Genomic DNA, 16,870 nt, shown 5'->3' on the forward strand with positions numbered 1-16,870 from the left:
CCAGTGTCCCTCGGCCGTCCCTGATGCCCCGATCCCTCCGGCGTGTCCCGGTGCCCCGGGGTGGGGGTATCCCGGTGGTGGTGGGGGGTATCCCGGTGCCCCGGGGGTGTCCCGATCCCTGACGTCCCACTCCCCCGCGGGATGTCCCGCCCCCCCGTGCCCCCCGGCTCCCCCGGTGCCGGTGCCGGTGCCGGTGCCCGGCGGGGCTCTGGCTCCTCCCCGGTGAGTCACGGCGGGGCGGGGCGGGCCGGGCCCCCCCCGGGCACTTTCCGAAGGGACTCGGGAACGGGAGGCAGCGCCGAACCCGGCCAGCCCCTGCTCCGCCATGGCCCCGGCCCCGGCCCCCCCGCGCCGCCCCCGGCCCCGGTCCCGGTGCCGCTCCCGGTCCCGGTCGCTGCTGCCGTTGCTGCTGCCGCTGCTGCTGCCGCCGCCGTTGCCGGTCGGTGCCTTCAACCTGGAGGCGTCGCGGCCCGTCGCCTTCCACGGGGCCCCCGGGTCCCTCTTCGGTTTCGCCTTGGACTTTTACCTGCCCCGGCCCCGCAGGTACCGGGGGAAACGAACGGCACCGGGGAAAAAAACGGGAGCGGGAAGAGGGAGCGATCACCGGGGGGGGGGGGACGGGACGGGGAGCGGGAGCGGTCACCGGGAAACGGGGCCGGGCAACGGGAGCGGCCCCCCGGGAACCGGGAAAGGCAACGGGATGGAACGCGGGCAGGCGGGAAGGGGATTGGGGAGCGGGTGGGACCGGGGACCGGGGACCGGGACCGGCGGGATGGGGAGCGGCCGCGGGGGCGGGGAGCGGGGCGGTGGCGGGGACGGGACCGGGAGCGGGGAACGGGACCGGGGAGCGGGGCGGGGGGGAACGGGAATTGGCCACCGGGAAGCGGGAACCGGGTAACGGGAATGAGAATCAGGAACCGGGACGGCAACCGGGAACTGGGAAGTTCCCGGGAATAGGAACTAGGAACCGGGAACGGGCCGGCCCCGGGGGGCTGAGGGCACCGGGCTCCGGTCCCGTCGTTCCCGTGTGTCCCGTTTCCCCCCCCCCCCCGCCCCCCTCCAGCCCCCGTCGGGGGTCCCGGGGCCCCGTTGCCCCCGGCCGGAGCGTTTCCTGTAACCGGAGCCGGGAGCTGCCCCCGGGGGGCGGTGGGGGCTCGGGGGGGCGGGGGGGGGGGAACTGCCCTGCCTGCCTCCCACCACCCCCCCCCGCCCACGCGTGACCCGCACCCCGGAGGGGGGGAACCAGGGGCAAACTGGGGGGCACCCCCCCTCCGTGTATGTGTCCCCCAGGACCCGGGGGATGGGGGGGCGCAGAGGGGTCGGGGGCACCCTTTGGGTGCCCCCGACCCCTCTGCGCCCCCCCATCCCCCGGGTCCTGGGTGCCCCCAGTGTCCCCCCCCCACGCCCGTGGGTGGTTTCAGTGCTTCCTCTCCCACGGAGCCGGAAGGGGTCACCCAGGCCCGGCCCCCCCCCCCCCCGTGGGCTGAGTCAGAGGGACCCGTGGGACCCGTGGGAGGGGGAACAACATACACATGACAAAGGTCGTATGTGTGTGTGTGTCCCCCCAGGACACCCCCACATCAGGGCTCCTGGGTCCCGTTCACCCCGTGGGTGACGGCCACCAGGTCCCCATGGGACAGCCCCCCCCACCCCAAGCATCCCACTCACATCCCCCCCCCCCCAGCGTCAGCATCCTGGTGGGTGCCCCCAAAGCCAACACAAGCCAGCCCAATGTCACCCAGGGGGGGGCCGTCTACCACTGCCCCTGGCCCCCCGGCGATGACTGCACCCCCATCGACTTCGACCACATCGGTAAGGGGATGGGGACATGGGTGGGGACAGCCCCCCCCCCCCCAGGCATGGGGACAGGGTGGCAACATGGGTGGGGGACAAGGATGAGGACACCGGTGGGGATGGGACCCCCCCCCCGAGCATGGGGACAGGGTGGCGACATGGGTGGGGGACAAGGACGAGGACACCGGTGGGGATGGGACTTCCCCCCCCCCCGCACATGGGGACAGTGATGGGCATGGACAAGGACACAGCCCCCAGCACCCATGGGACCCAGTAACCCCCCATGGGCCCCTCCAACAGCCCCCCCCCCCCAGCCCAGCCTCACATCATCATCCCCAACCGCCGTGACCCCCCCCCAAGGCCGTGGCCTTGGCACCGCAGCCGGGCTCTTGTTTCACCTGGTTAATGACAAACCTGGGGGGAGCAGTGGGTGCTGGGGGTCCCATGGGTGCTGCAGCAACGGGTGCCAACCTGACCCTTTCTCCCCCCGACCCCCCACAGGGACCCGCACCCACGATTTTGGGGGCAACAGCACAGAGAACCCCGACCCCGTCGAGTTCAAGTCCCTGCAGTGGTTCGGGGCCACCGTGCGGGCACACAACGCCTCCATCCTGGTACGGGGGGGGGACACGGGGGGGGGAATGGGGGACACAGCGGGGCATGGAGTCGGGGGGGGCACGGGGTAGGGGGAGCAGGGGGCACAGTGGGAGCCGTGGCAGGGGTCCATCCATGTGCGGACCCCCTGTTCTCCCCCTCCCCATGGCCCCCCCCGTTGCCCCCCCCAGGCCTGTGCCCCGTTGTACAGCTGGAGCCCCCCCAAGGAGGAAGGGGGGGGCCGGGAGCCGGTGGGCACCTGCTTCCTCTCCATCGGCAACTTCTCCAAGTTTGTGGAGTACGCGCCCTGCCGCTCAGGTGGGACCCCCCTGCTGCCCCCCCCCCGCGCCCCCAGACCCCCAAGCAGCCTCCAAGCACCCCCAGCCTGGCACCCATGGGTGGCACCACTGGGCACCCCCCCCTGCCCACTATCCATGGGTGACACCCCCAGAACCCCCTGCCTGGTGCCTCTGGGTCCCTGGGCATCATCCCCCCCCCATGCCCAGCACCCCCAGGGTGACCCCCCCCCCCCGACCCTGCCTGGCACCCAGGTACACCCCCAGGCATCCCCCCTGCTTGGGTGTCACCCCCATAGCCCCCCCCAAGCAGCACCCATGGGACCCTGGGCATCCTCAGCCTGACACCCTGGGGGGTGATACCCCCCCATAGCCCCCCCCCCCCCCAGCACCCATGGGGCCCCCCCCAACCGCCGGCCCCTCTCTGTCCACAGACCTGAATTCTGCGGCCGGGCAGGGCTACTGCCAGGGGGGCTTCAGCGCCGAGTTCACCCAGGTTGGGGGGGCACAGGGGGGGCATGGGGGATATAAGGGGACATGGGGGGGTATTGTGGGGATGGGGGGGGTGAGGGTTGGGGGGCGTGGAGGGGCAGGGGTACCTGGGGGTATATTGGGGTTATGGGGGGTATACTGGGGGTTATGGGGGGGTATATTGGGGGTCATGGGGGGTTATATGGGGGTGGGGGCATATATAGGGGTCTGGGGGCGTATAGGGGGTGTGGGGGGCCCTGGCGCATGCCCCAGGCTGACGGGGGTCCCCCCGGTCTCTCCGCAGACGGGACGGGTCCTTCTGGGGGGGCCCGGCAGCTACTTCTGGCAAGGTGAGACCCCCCAGCCCCTGCCTGTCCCTAAGCACCCCTGCCCACCCTGCCCGTCCCGGCGCAGCAGGCGGCACCCTCGGGTGCTGAGGGGCTGCCCGTGCCCCCAGGGCAGGTGATGTCGGCGACGCAGGAGCAGATCACGGCCTCCAGCTACCCCGAGTACTTCATCCAGGAGGTGGCCGGGCAGCTCCAGACACGTCAGGCGGCCCCCACCTACGATGACAGCTATATGGGTCTGCTGGGGGACACGGGGGGACGGGGGCGTGGGGGACGCGAGGACACGGCGGGGCAGGGACAGGGGCATGGGGACGTGGGGGACACGGGGGACACGCGGGGTATGGGGACGTGGGAGGATGGGGACAGGGGCATGGGGACGTGGGGGACACGGGGGACATGGGGGGCACGAGGGGACAGGGGCATGGGGACATGGGGACACTGGAGACACATGGGGTATGGGGACATGGAGGATGGGGACAGGGGCATGGGGATGTGGGGGACACGGGGGACATAGGGGGGACAGGGGCATGGGGGACACGGGTGACACATGGGGTATGGGGACATGGAGGATGGGGACAGGGGCATGGGGACGTGGGGGACACGGGGGGCATAGGGTGGACAGGGGCATGGGGGACACGGGAGACATATGGGGTATGGGGACATGGGAGGATGGGGATAGGGGCATGGGGACGTGGGGGACATGGGAGAAATGGGGGACACAAGGGGACAGGGGCATGGGGACATGGGAGGATGGGGACAGGGGCATGGGGACATAGGGGACATGGGAGAAATGGGGGACACGAGGGGACAGGGGCATGGGGACGTAGGGGACATGGGAGAAATGGGGGACACGAGGGGACAGGGGCATGGGGACGTAGGGGACATGGGAGAAATGGGGGACACGAGGGGACAGGGGCATGGGGACACTGGAGACACATGGGGTATGGGGACATGGGAGGATGGGAACAGGGGCATGGGGACGTGGGGGACACTGGAGACACATGGCGTATGGGGACGTGGGAGGATGGGGACAGGGGCATGGGGACGTGGGGGACATGGGAGAAATGGGGGGCACGAGGGGACAGGGGCATGGGGACATGGGGTACAGGGGACGTGAGGACACAGGAGACACATGAAGTGTGGGGACATGGGGGGACAGGGATATGGGGACATGGGGGGACAGGGACATGGGGGGACAGGGACATGGGGACATGGGCAACATGGGAATGGGGACATGGGGGGACAGGGACAGGGGTATGGGTATGTGGGGAACATGGGAATGGGGACATGAGAGGATGGGGACAAGGGCGTGGGGACGTGGGGCACAGGGGATGTGAGGACACAGGAGACACATGAGGTTTGGGGACATGGAGGGATGGGGACATGGGGCATGGGGGCCATGGGAGACATGGGGACATGGGATGGGGCACAGAGAGACACAGGGACATGGGGCACAGGGACACGGGGACACTGGGGCATGGAGGAAGGACATGGGGGACAGGGCACGGGGGCGCAGGGACATGGGGCACAAGGGCACTGGGGACACGGGGGTCAGGGTGGTATCAGCGGCACAGGGGGGCACGGTGACATGGGTGACAACGCGGGTGACACCTCTACACCACCCCCCCCAGGCTACTCGGTGGCGGTCGGCGAGTTCAGCGGGGACACGACCCAAGGTGGGTGCCACCAGGGTGCCAGGGGGAGGGTGACATGGTGGGGGGGGGGGGGTGGTCACAGCCCCCCTCCCCAACCTGGGCACCCCCCGACAGTGTGACTTTGTCCCGTGCAGATTTCGTGGCTGGTGTCCCCAAGGGCAACCTCACCTACGGCTACGTAAGGCTGTGGGGACGGGGGACGTGGGGGGACAGGGGACATGGGGGGACACGGGGGGGGGCACCTGGGGGGGGACCCAGCTGCCCGGGTTCCCTGGCTGCTGTCACAGTGTCCCCCCGTCCTCCGTGTCCCCAGGTCACCATCCTCAATGGCACCAACATGAAGTCCCTGTACAACTTCTCAGGGGAGCAGGTGGGACCGGGAGGGGGGGTCCTGGGGGGGGCAGGGGGTGTCCAGGCAGTCTTGGGGTGCCCACCTGGGGTGCTGGGTGCCCTCACAGGGTGCCTGGGTGCAAAGGGAGCTGGGGGGGGGTGGTGGTCCTACAGAGAGTGGGGGGCACCCATGCATGGTGGGAGCACCCACATAGGACTGGGGGGTGCCTGTGCGGGGTGGGGGGGTCACCTCTGCAGGGTGGGGGGCACCAGTGCAGGGTGGGGGGCACCTGTGCATGGTGGGAGCACCCACAAAGGTTGGGGGAATTCTATGCGGGCTGGGGGGGAAGGCACCCAGGCAGGGTGGGGGTGCCCCCCCAGCACCCCCCCCCCAGCACCCTGCTCCCCCCCCCATCAGATGGCAGCGTATTTCGGCTACGCGGTGGCAGCCACGGACGTGAACAACGACGGGTGAGTGCCCCCCCCCCACCTCCCCAACCAACCTGCATGGGTGCTCCTGCCGGGCACCCATGGGTGCCCCCTTACTCCCCCCCACCCTGGGGGTCTGCTGGCTGCAGGGGGAGGGTCTGACGTCCGCTGCCCGCAGGCTGGCAGACCTACTGGTGGGGGCCCCCCTCTTCATGGCGCGGACAGGGGAGGGACGGGTGCAGGAGGTGGGCAGGGTGTACCTGTACCTGCAGCTGCCGGGGGGGGCCCTGCCCACCCCCACCATGGCACCCACCCCCGCCATGGCCCTCACCGGACCCCAAGAATTCGGGCGCTTCGGCAGCGCCATCGCCCCCCTGGGCGACCTGGACCTGGATGGCTTCAACGGTGGGTGCCCGGGGCTGGGGGGGGGGGGGGGGCACAGGGGGGGTCTCTGGGCTATAGGGTGGCACAGGGTGGTTTAGGGGGTGCCCAGGGCAGGGCACAGGGGGTGCGGGGGGTCCCTAGGGTGGGGGGGGGGGGCACAGGGGGGTGGTTGGTTTATAGGATGGCATAGGGGGGTGCATGGGGTGCCCGGTGGGGGGGGCACAGGGGGTGCAGGTGTCCCCAGGTTCTGGGGTGGCCTGGGGGACACCAGGGGGACACGTGGGGGCTTGGGGACAGCAGAGATGCTGGGGGGGGGTTTACTGGGGGGCACCCAATGGCTGGGGGCACTGGGGGGGTCTGGGGAGGGGCACAAGGGGGGGTTCCTGCGGACACGGGGGGACGTGGGGGCAAGTGGGGGCTTGGGGACACCCAGGGGTACCCAGGGTGGGGGGTGGCGTAGGGGTGCAGGGGGTGCGTGGGCTATAGGGTGGCATGGGGGGGGGTAAGGGGTGTGGGGGGGTCCCTGTGCTGTTGGGTGGCATGAGGGGGTGCATGGGGTGCCCAGGCTATAGGGTGGCACTGGGGGTGCCCGGGGGGAGCGGCATGGCCCCCCCCGTGCCCCCCCTGAGCGATGTGGCGCAGACGTGGCGGTGGGGGCCCCCCTGGGCGCCGAGGGCCGGCAGGGGCTGGTGTATATCTACAGCGGGCGGGGGGCCGGGCTGCACCCCCAGCCCGCCCAGGTGCTGCGGGGAGACTGGGCGCCCGGCCGGCACCCCGACTTCTTCGGAGCCGCCTTGCGTGGGGCCACCGACCTGGATGGCAACGGCTACCCGGGTAAGGCACCCACCACCCCCGCAGCGGGGGCACCCGGCCCCGGGGTCCTACCCCAGGGGGGCTCAGGGGCTGGGGACACCCAGCCTGGACATGCCACCCATGGCCAGGGGAACCCAGCCCCAGGTGTCCCCGTGGGTGGGTGTCGCATGGTTGGGGACACCCAACCTGGCCATGCCACCCCATGGGTGCCCCATGGTTGGGGACACCCATCGCTCAGCCATACCACCCCATGGAGGGGCCACCCAGCCCCAGGTGTCCTCATGGGTGGGTGTCCCATGGCTGGGGACACCCAACCTGCCCATGCCACGACATGGGTGCCCCATGGTTGGGGACACCCAACCTGGCCATGCCACCCCGTGGGTGCTCCATGGTTGGGGACACCCATGGTTCAGCCATACCACCCCATGGAGGGGCCACCCAGCCCCAGGTGTCCCCGTGGGTTGGTGTCCCATGGTTGGGGGACACCCAACCTGCCCATGCCACCATGTGACAGGGGCCACCCAGCCCCAGGTGTCCTCATGGGTGGGTGTCCCATGGTTGGGGACACCCAACCTGGCCATGCCACCACGTGGGTGCTCCATGGTTGGGGACACCCATGGTTCAGCCATACCACCCCATGGAGGGGCCACCCAGCCCCAGGTGTGTCGATGGATGGGTGTCCCATGGTTGGGGACACCAACCTGGCCATGCCACCATATGGGTGCCCCATGGTTGGGGACACCCATCATTTGGCCATACCACCCCATGGAGGGGCCACCCAGCCCCAGGTGTCCCCATTGGTGGGTGTCCCATGGTTGGGGACACGCAACCTGGTCATGCCACCCCATGGAGGGGCCACCCAGCCCCAGGTGTCCCCATTGGTGGGTGTCCCATGGTTGGGGACACCCAACCTGGTCATGCCACCCCATGGAGGGGCCACCCAGCCCCAGGTGTCCCCATTGGTGGGTGTCCCATGGTTGGGGACACCCAACCTGGCCATGCCACCATGTAACAGGGGCCACCCAGCCCCAGGTGTCCTCATGGGTGGGTGTCCCATGGTTGGGGACACCCAACCTGGCCATGCCACCCCATGGGTGCCCCATGGTTGGGGACACCCATCGCTCAGCCATACCACCCCATGGAGGGGCCACCCAACCCCAGACCCCCCTGCCATGCGGTGTCCCCACTGCCACCCCTCCCGACCACGTCACCCCACATCTGGTGACACCCCTGTCCCCCTTCTCCCCGCAGACCTCCTGGTGGGCGCCTTCGGGGTGGACACGGCCGTGGTGTACAGGTGGGTGCCGCCGGCTGGGGGGGGGTGTCCCCGGGGTGTCCCCGGGCTGTCCCTGACGCCCTGTCCCCAGGGGCCGCCCCATCGTCCACGCCAGCGCCGCGCTCAGCGTCTTCCCCACCATGTTCAACCCCGAGGAGCGCGGCTGCGTCCTCGAGGACACCGGCCTCCACGTCCCCTGGTGGGTGACACCGTGACGGGCACCCCCGTGGGCTCCGGGGGTTCTCATGGGTGGGGGGTAAATGGGAGGGGTTGGGGATACCCAGGGTGTCCCCAGGTTCTGGGGTGGCCTGGGGGACACCGAGGGGACATGTGGGGGCTTGGGGACAGCAGAGATGCTGGGGGGGGGGGGGGTTTACTGGGGGGCACCCAATGGCTGGGAGCACTGGGGGGGTCTGGGGAGGGGCACAAGGGGGGGTTCCTGGGGACACAGGGGGATGTGGGGGGAAGTGGGGGCTTGGGGACACCCCACGGGGAGACGGGGGTGGAAGGCACAAGGGGGGCACCCAATGCCTGGGGGCACTGGGGGGGGGGGTCCGTGGTGGGGGACCCTGAGGAGTGGTGGGGGCATGGGGGGGGGGACACACATCCAAAGGTGTTGGGGACAATTGGGGATGGAGGATGCTGGGGTGGGGGGGGGGCACAGAGGGATGGGAGGGGACCCAGGAGAGACCTGGATGCTGGTGCACCCATGGGGTGGGGGGTCCCATGGGTGTCCCCCCTGCCCCCCCCCCCCCCCAGCATCAACGTCAGCTTCTGCCTCAACGCCTCGGGGCGTCACCTGCCTGGTCCCATCGGTGAGTCGGGGGGGGGGGGACAGAGAGGGGACATGGAGGGGGACACCTGCCTGGGGGACCCCGGCATCTGGGGCACCCGGACGCCAGGGTCCCTGACACGAGTGGGTGTCCCCCCCACCCCACAAGGTTTTGCGGTGGAGCTGAGCGTGGATGCGGCGAAGGCTGGGGGGGGGCGGCGGGCGCTGTTCCTCCGGGGGGGGCAGCCCACCCGCACCCTCACCCTGCCCGTCCCCAACGGCGCTGGCACCCGCTGCCGCACCATGGCCATCTTCCTACGGGTACGCCGGGACCGGGGAGGGAAGGGGGGGCACCCAATGGGACCCCCACCCACCCACCCACCCTGCTCCTCACTGTGTGCCCCCCCCCCCCCACCACTGGCAGAATGAGTCGGAGTTTCGGGACAAGCTGTCGCCCATCGCCGTGGGGTTGAGCTTCGCCCTGGACCCCCACGCCCCCCCCGACACCCACGGGCTGCACCCAGTCCTGGCCGCCCACACCCACACAAAACTGGAAGCCAAGGTACGTCCCGGCACCCCACGGCACCCAGTGTCCCCCCCCAGCACCCTGTCCCACCCCATGCTACTCACTGTCACCCCCTGCCTCCCCGTGGCACCCAGTGTTACCCTATGGCACCCCATGGCACCCTGTCCCACCTCATGGTACCCAGTGTCACCCCACGGCACCTTCTCCCACCCCACGGCACCCCGTGTCACCCAGTTTCACCCCATGGCACCCAGTGTCACCCTATGGCACCTTCTGCCACCCCATGGCACCCTGTCCCACCCCATGGCACCCAGCGTCACCCCATGGCACCCCATGGCACCCAGTATCACTCCGTGTGTCCCATGGTACCCTGTCCCACCCCCTGGCACCCCGTGTCACCCAGTGTCACCCTATGGCACCCAGTGTCACCCCATAGCACCCAGTGTCACCCCATGGCACCCCATGGCACCCAGTATCACTCCATGTGTCCCATGGTACCCTGTCCCACCCCCTGGCACCCTGTGTCACCCTATGGCACCTTCTGCCGCCCCATGCCACCCAGTTTCACCCCCTGGCACCCCGTGTCACCCAGTGTCACCCCATGCCACCCAGTTTCACCCCATGGCACCCAGTGTCACCCTACGGCACCTTCTGCCACCCCATGGCACCCAGTCTCACCCCATGGCACCCAGCAGCACCCTGTGCCACCCATTGCCCCCCCATCACTTATTGTCCCCTGTGTCACCCGCTGTCCCCTGCATCACTCAATGTCCCCATGTCCCCCATCACCCCCCCTGTCCCCATCACCCTGTGTCCCCCATTGCCCGTGTGCCCCCATCGCCCCCGTGTCCCCGTGTCCCCCATCGCCCCCGTGTCCCCCATCGCCCCCGTGTCCCCGTGTCCCCCATCGCCCCCATGTGCCCCCATGTCCCCGTGTCCCCCATCGCCCCCATGTGCCCCCATGTCCCCCATCGCCCCGTGTCCCCGTGTCCTCCATCGCCCCCGTGTCCCCATGTCCCCCATCGCCCCCATGTGCCCCCGTGTCCCCCATCGCCCCCGTGTCCCCGTGTCCCCCATCGCCCCCATGTGCCCCCGTGTCCCCCATCGCCCCCATGTCCCCGTGTCCCCCATCACCCCCATGTGCCCCCATGTCCCCGTGTCCCCCATCGCCCCCGTGTCCCCGTGTCCCCCACAGGCTCACATCCAGCTGGACTGCGGGGAGGACAACGTCTGCGTGCCCGACCTGCAGCTGGAGGCATCCGCGTAAGTGGGGACACGGGGTGGGGGGGGGCCAGGAGGGGACCGGGGGGGGGGGTCCCAGTAGGACCCGGGGGGCCGTGGCGCAGGGTGGCCGTGACGCAGGGTCCCCGCAGGGACCGCCGTGCCGTCTACCTGGGGGACCGCAACAGCCTGAACCTGACCTTCAACGCCCGCAACCAGGGCGAGGGGGGGGCTTACGAGGCCGAATTGCACGTGCGGCCCCCCCCTCACGCCCAGTACACCGGGGTGCTGCGCCCGCACGGGGTGCGTGTGCGGGGGGTGCACGGTGGGGGGCTCGCTGGGCATGGGCTGGGGGCCCTCTGGTATGGGGTGGGTGCGTGGGGGGGGGGGGTCAGGGGGTGCCCCCTGGTGTAGGGTGGGTGCACAAGGGGACCCCAAGTATGGGCTGGGTGCCCCCAGGTATGGGGGGGGGTGCATATGGGTGTCCCCTGGATATAGGGTGGGTGCTGGTGGGTGCCCCCAGGTGAGGGGTGGGGGCATATGGGTGTCCCCCTGTGTGGGGTGGGTGCATGGGGGTGTCCCCTGGATATAGCGTGGGTGCCCCCCCAGTGAGGAGTAGGGGCATATGAGTGTCCCCCGTGTTGGGTGGGTGCATGGGGGTGTCCCCTGGATATAGCGTGGGTGCTGGTGGGTGCCCCCCCAGTGAGGAGTAGGGGCATATGGGTGTCCCCCCATGTGGGGTGGGTGCATGGGGGTGTCTCCTGGATATAGGGTGGGTGCTGGTGGGTGCCCCCAGGTGAGGGGTGGGGGCATATGGGTGTCCCCCATGTTGGGTGGGTGCATGGGGGTGTCCCCTGGATATAGGGTGGGTGCCCCTGGATGTCCCCAGGTGTGGGATGGGTGCACAGGGGAGGGTGCCCCGTGACCCCCGCCGGGTGCCATCACCCCTGATGTGTGTATGTGTCCCCCCCCCCAGAATTTCTCTGCGCTGAGCTGTGAGCTCGGGGTGGGCAACGGCTCGAGCCCCCTCATCTGCGACCTGGGCAACCCCATGAAGGCGGGCGCCAGCGTGAGTGGGGGGCACGGGGTGGGGGGGGGACACAGGGGGGGCCCAGCGTGACCCCCTTCCCTCTGCTCACAGATCTGGGGGGGGCTGCGCTTCACCGTCCCCCACCTCAGCGACAGCAGTAAGAGCGTCCGCTTCGAGCTGCAGATCCGCAGGTGAGGGGGCCCCGGGGGGGGGGTCCTGGGGGGGGGTCAGGGGAGATCCTCCATGGGGGAGGTCTGGAGGAGAGGTACCCCAGTGGGGGGGGGGGGCTCTGGGTCCCACCTGGGGCACCCTAAGGGGGTCGGGCTGTGGGGTCCCACCCAGGGGGACCCTTGGGGGGGGATCCTGGGGGGGGGGGAGCATCTGGGGACATTCGGGGGGGGGTCCCAAAAGTGAGGGTGTCCCATTTCGGCTTGGCGGGGAGTCATACTGGGGGACTCAGGCTTGGTGAGGGGTCCCTTGGGGTGGGAGGGATCCCCCGGCAGCGGGTGCCCCCCGGTGCCAGCAGCCGGGGGGGGGGCCATGCCGTGACCCCCCCCCATGTGCCGGCAGCAAGAACGCCAACAACTCGCAGAGCGAGGTGGTGACGGTGCCGCTGGAGGTGCGGGCGGCCACCCGCCTCTCCGCCTTCGGGTGAGTGTCGCAGGCGCTGGGGAGGGGGTCCCGGGGGGGGGGACACAGGGGGCGTTGAGCCCTGCCTGACCCCCGTGTGCGTCACCCCCCAGGGTGTCACGGCCCGACGTCGTCACCATCCCCGAGGGGGGCTGGACGGCCGAGCGGCCGCCCCAGCGCCTGCAGGACCTGGGGCCACCCGTGGAGCACGTCTACGAGGTGGGGGAGAGCCCCCGTCCCCCACCCTGGGGGTCCCCATGTCCCCAACCCTGGGGGTGCCCATTTCCCAGACCCTGGGGGTCCTCATGTCCCCTAAACCAGGGGTGCCCATGTCCCCAGCTCTGGAGGTCCCCATGTCCCTGACTCCAGGGCTGTCCATGTCCCCACGCCATGGGTGTCCCCATGGGTACCATGTCCCCATGCCATGGGTGCCCCCCCACGCTGCCATGTCCTCATGCTGTGGGTGCCATGTCCTCATGCCGTGGGTATCCCCATGGGTGCCATGTCCCCACGCCATGGGTGTCCCCATGGGTGCCATGTCCCCATGCCGTGGGTGTCTCCCCCCACTGCCATGTCCCCCCCCCCCCACCCCGGTGCCATCAGGTGGTGAACGAGGGTCCCAGCGCCATCAGCCACGGCACCCTGGAGCTGAGCTGTCCCCTGAGCTACCGGGGCCACCCCCTCCTCTACGTCACCGGCCACTCGGGACCCCGCAACTGCTCCACCAGCCACCCCCTGGACAGCCTGCGCCTGGCGGTGCGCCCACGGGGACGGGGACCAGGGGTGCTGGGGACGTTGGGTGGCACTGGGAGATGGAGCACTGGGGGGCAGTGGGGGCACCGGAGGGGGCTGGGGACATTGGGTGGCACTGGGAGATGGAGCACTGGGGGTCACTGGAGGGTGCTGGGGACATTTAGGTGGCACAGGGGACCTTGGGTGGCACTGGGAGATGGAGCACTGGGGGGCACTGGAGGGTGCTGGGGACATTTAGGTGGCACAGGGGACATTGGGTGGCACTGGGAGATGGAGCAATGGGGGTCACTGGAGGGTGCTGGGGACATTTAGGTGGCACAGGGGACATTGGGTGGCACTGGGAGATGGAGCACTGGGGGGCAGTGGGGGCACCGGAGGGGGCTGGGGACATTGGGTGGCACTAGGGACATTGGGTGGCACTGGGAGATGGAGCACTGGGGGGCACTGGGAGGTGGTGGGGAAAGAGGACACGAGTGGCAGGGGGAGATTGGGGGTGGCAGGAGGTGGCACTGGGTACCGGGGGGGTGGCCGGGGGACAGGGCTGTCCCCAGAGCCGACCCCTCCCGCAGGAGCAGGAGCAGAGCCCGGACACCCACGTCCTGCAGCGCCGGGACACGGGGGACATGGTCACGAGGGTCACACGGGACACGCGGGCCGGCGGCCCCCCCGCGCCCCCCCAAACCCTGGTCAGTACCCGCCTGTCCCTGTGCCCACGTGTCGCTTTGCCCGTGTGCGCGTGTGCGTCCCCCCAGCCCCGTGTCACCCCCAGGCTGGCACGTGCCCTCCGTGGGTGCTGTCCCCGAGGTGGGTGACACATGGGGGGGGGGTCACAGGGGTGTCCCGAGGCCGAGTGTTTCCGGCTGAGCTGCCCCATGGGGGGGCTGGAAAAGCAGCAGCGGGTGAGCCTGCGCCTGACCTTCCACCTCTGGGCCCCCTCCCTGCGGCAGGTGAGACCCCCACGACCCCCCCCGGGACCCCCAGTGTCCCCATCATCCCCCCACGCCAGCACCCCACCAACCCGCTGGGGCACCCAGCGTCCTGACCCCCCCCACTGGGACCCAGTTCCCCCGTGGGGGTGGGTTAGCGGGTACCCTGGTCCCCCAGGGGGGTGGGTGCCTTTGTCTCTCATGGTGGGGGGGGGGAGGGTGTTAGTGGGTGCCCCAGTCCCTCGTGGGGGTGGGTCAGTGGGTGCCCTGGCACCACAGCGGCCCTGGGTGGGTGCCGGGTGGGGGTGCCCACGGTCCCCTGTGGGTGTTCATGGGTGTCAGTGGGTGCCTGTTGGTTCCTGGGGGTGTTGCTGGGTGGCTGTGGGTGCCCTGTGGGGGTCCGTGGGTGACCGTGGGTGTCCCAGGGGTGTCCCGCAGGCGTTGGTGGGTGCTCGTGGGTATCGGTGGGTGCCCCGTGGATGTCCATGGGTGCCCTCTGCATGTCCGTGGGTGCCCGTGGGTGCCCCACGGGTGTCGGTGGGTGCCCACGGGTGCTGACGGCGGGTGTCGCAGAAGGAGGTGCGGGCGCAGGCGCTGCGCTGTGAAGCCGAGTACCGGGTGCTGCGGCTGCCGTACCGCGTCCGGCCCCAACACTACCCCAGCCAGCGCCTGCAGGTGACCGGGGGGGGGACACGACACGGGGGTCACCCGGGGGTGGCAGGTGGTGATGGGACTGCTGTGGGTGTGGGGTGACACCGTGGGTGACGCCGTGGGGGGTGGTGTGACCCGGTGGGTGGCACTGTGCACGATGCTGTGGGTGGCAGGAGGTGACGGGGCTGCTGTGGATGTCACCCGTGGGGTCACCCACGGCGTCATCCCACGCCACAGATGGCGGGTGGTGACGGGGCTGCAGTGGGTGCATGCAGGGTGACACTGTGGGTGACCCCACGGGTGATGCCATGGGAGGCAGGTGGTGACGGGGCTGCAGTGGGTAGAGAGTGACACCCTGGGGGACACCGTGAGTGACCCTGTGGGTGATGCTGTGGGTGGCAGGAGGTGATGGGGCTGCAGTGGGTGCAGGGTGACCCCACGGGTGACGCCGTGCGTGACTGCATGGGTGACGCCATGGGTGACAGGGGTGCAGTGGGTGCACGCAGGGCGACCCCACGGGTGACGCCGTGGGTGGCAGGTGGTGACGGGGCTGCAGTGGGTGCAGGGTGACCCCACGGGTGACGCCGTGGGTGACCCCACGGGTGACCCCACGGGTGGCAGGTGGTGACGGGGCTGCAGTGGGCGCGCGCCGAGGGCAGCGCGGGGGTGCCGGTGTGGGTGGTGGTGCTGGCGGTGCTGCTGGGGCTGCTGCTGCTCGCCCTGCTCTGCTACGGCCTCTACAAGGTGGGTCTGGGGGGGTCCGGGGGGGGGGACATGGGTGGCACGGGGGGACATGGAGGGGACGGGGGTGGGGGGCGTTTTTGGGGCCACAGGGGACATGGAGGAGGGTATGGGGGGATGCAGGGGACGGGCACCATGGGGGGGGCACAAGGGAGATGGGGGGCACGGGGCACCACGGGGGGGGCACAAGGGACATGGGGGGGCACAAGGGACATGAGGGACACAGGGATATGGGCACTATGGGGGGGCACAGGGAGATGGGGGGCACAGGGAGATGGGCACCATGGGGGGGCACAAGGGACGTGGGGGGCACAGGGCACCATGGGGGGGCACAAGGGACATGGGGGGGCACAAGGGACTTGGGGGGCACAGGGGAGGTGGGGGGAACAAGGGACATGGGGGCACAGGGGACATGGGGGCACAGGGACACAGGCACCATGGGGGGGGCAACATGGGATATGGGGGTCCCAGGGCACACGGGGGGGGGCGGGGGTTCCCCCTGACCCCCCCCCCCCCAGCTGGGCTTCTTCAAGCGCTCGGGCCCCTACGGCACCGCCATGGAGAAGGCGCAGCTGAAGCCCCAGGCGGCCTCGGAGGCCTGACGGGGCCCCGCACCGCCGGCGCCCGCCGGCGTCACCCGCACCGCACCGCGGGCCGCGCACCGCCGCCGGGCACCGTGCCGGGATGGGCACCGCCGGGCCGGGCACCGACGCGCCGGGTACCACCGTACCGGGCACCGTCAACACGCTGGACACCGACACGCCGGGCGGCGACAGTCCCGGCGTCACCGGGACGGGTACCGTTGCCGGATTGGGTACCGCCAGGACAGGCGTCGCCACCGGACTGGGTACCACCGGAACGGGCATCACCGCCAGACGGGGTACCGCCGCCGGGATGGGCATCGCCGGCACACGGGGTGATGCCGAGCCGGGCACCAACACGCTGGACACCGCCGTGCCACCCGGGCACAAACGCCGTGCCGGGTACAACCGCCATGAGCTGGCACAACCTGCATGCTGGGCACAACCGCCGGGCCGGGCACCGCCACACCGGGACCTCACCGCCGTGCCAGGCACCAACCGCCATGCTGGTGGCATCGCTGCTGCGACCGGCACCGCCACCCCCGGGCATCACGGTGACAGCCAGGACACCGGTGGGATGGACAACACCCTGCCGGGCACCGCCGGTGCCTACACCGTCACCGCGCCCTGTGACCCCACCTGGCACAGGA

The 16,870-nt window shown here is 70.7% G+C and overlaps 1 protein-coding gene across 5 annotated transcripts; it reads left to right on the plus strand.

Annotated features, from left to right (window-relative positions):
* Nucleotides 1-251: 251 nt before the first annotated feature.
* ITGA5 (integrin subunit alpha 5) lies at nt 252-16,297 on the plus strand. Of its 5 annotated transcripts, none has more exons than XM_075049526.1 (30): nt 252-543; nt 1,685-1,812; nt 2,296-2,408; nt 2,580-2,706; nt 3,119-3,180; nt 3,460-3,505; nt 3,613-3,738; nt 5,134-5,178; nt 5,292-5,335; nt 5,471-5,527; nt 5,906-5,958; nt 6,095-6,321; nt 6,943-7,134; nt 8,365-8,410; nt 8,481-8,588; nt 9,149-9,204; nt 9,331-9,482; nt 9,586-9,723; nt 10,883-10,950; nt 11,061-11,211; nt 11,885-11,977; nt 12,050-12,129; nt 12,509-12,589; nt 12,682-12,787; nt 13,172-13,324; nt 13,891-14,007; nt 14,155-14,268; nt 14,821-14,922; nt 15,520-15,642; nt 16,158-16,297. In XM_075049526.1, the coding sequence occupies exons 1-30, from the start codon at nt 326-328 to the stop codon at nt 16,239-16,241; spliced, it is 3,210 nt and encodes a 1,069-aa protein (XP_074905627.1). In that variant the 5' UTR covers nt 252-325; the 3' UTR covers nt 16,242-16,297. The 5 variants fall into 5 exon arrangements, with proteins under 5 accessions (XP_074905627.1, XP_074905628.1, XP_074905630.1 ...); XM_075049527.1 differs by having other exon boundaries at nt 14,824-14,922; XM_075049529.1 differs by lacking the exons at nt 15,520-15,642; nt 16,158-16,297 and adding an exon at nt 15,142-15,499 and having other exon boundaries at nt 14,824-14,921.
* The last annotated feature ends 573 nt before the right edge of the window (nt 16,298-16,870 follow it).

This window comes from Buteo buteo, chromosome 17 (assembly GCF_964188355.1).
Source record: "Buteo buteo chromosome 17, bButBut1.hap1.1, whole genome shotgun sequence".
Lineage (NCBI taxonomy): Eukaryota > Metazoa > Chordata > Aves > Accipitriformes > Accipitridae > Buteo > Buteo buteo.

Excerpts from the sequence above, each read along its gene's own strand:
- ITGA5 (XM_075049525.1), top strand. The coding sequence starts at position 326 with ATGGCCCCGGCCCCGGCCCCCCCGCGCCGCCCCCGGCCCCGGTCCCGG. Across the intron at positions 1,813-2,295 it reads CATCGACTTCGACCACATCG|GGACCCGCACCCACGATTTT; the intron begins GTAAGGGGATGG and ends GACCCCCCACAG. Across the intron at positions 5,528-5,905 it reads ACAACTTCTCAGGGGAGCAG|ATGGCAGCGTATTTCGGCTA; the intron begins GTGGGACCGGGA and ends CCCCCCCATCAG.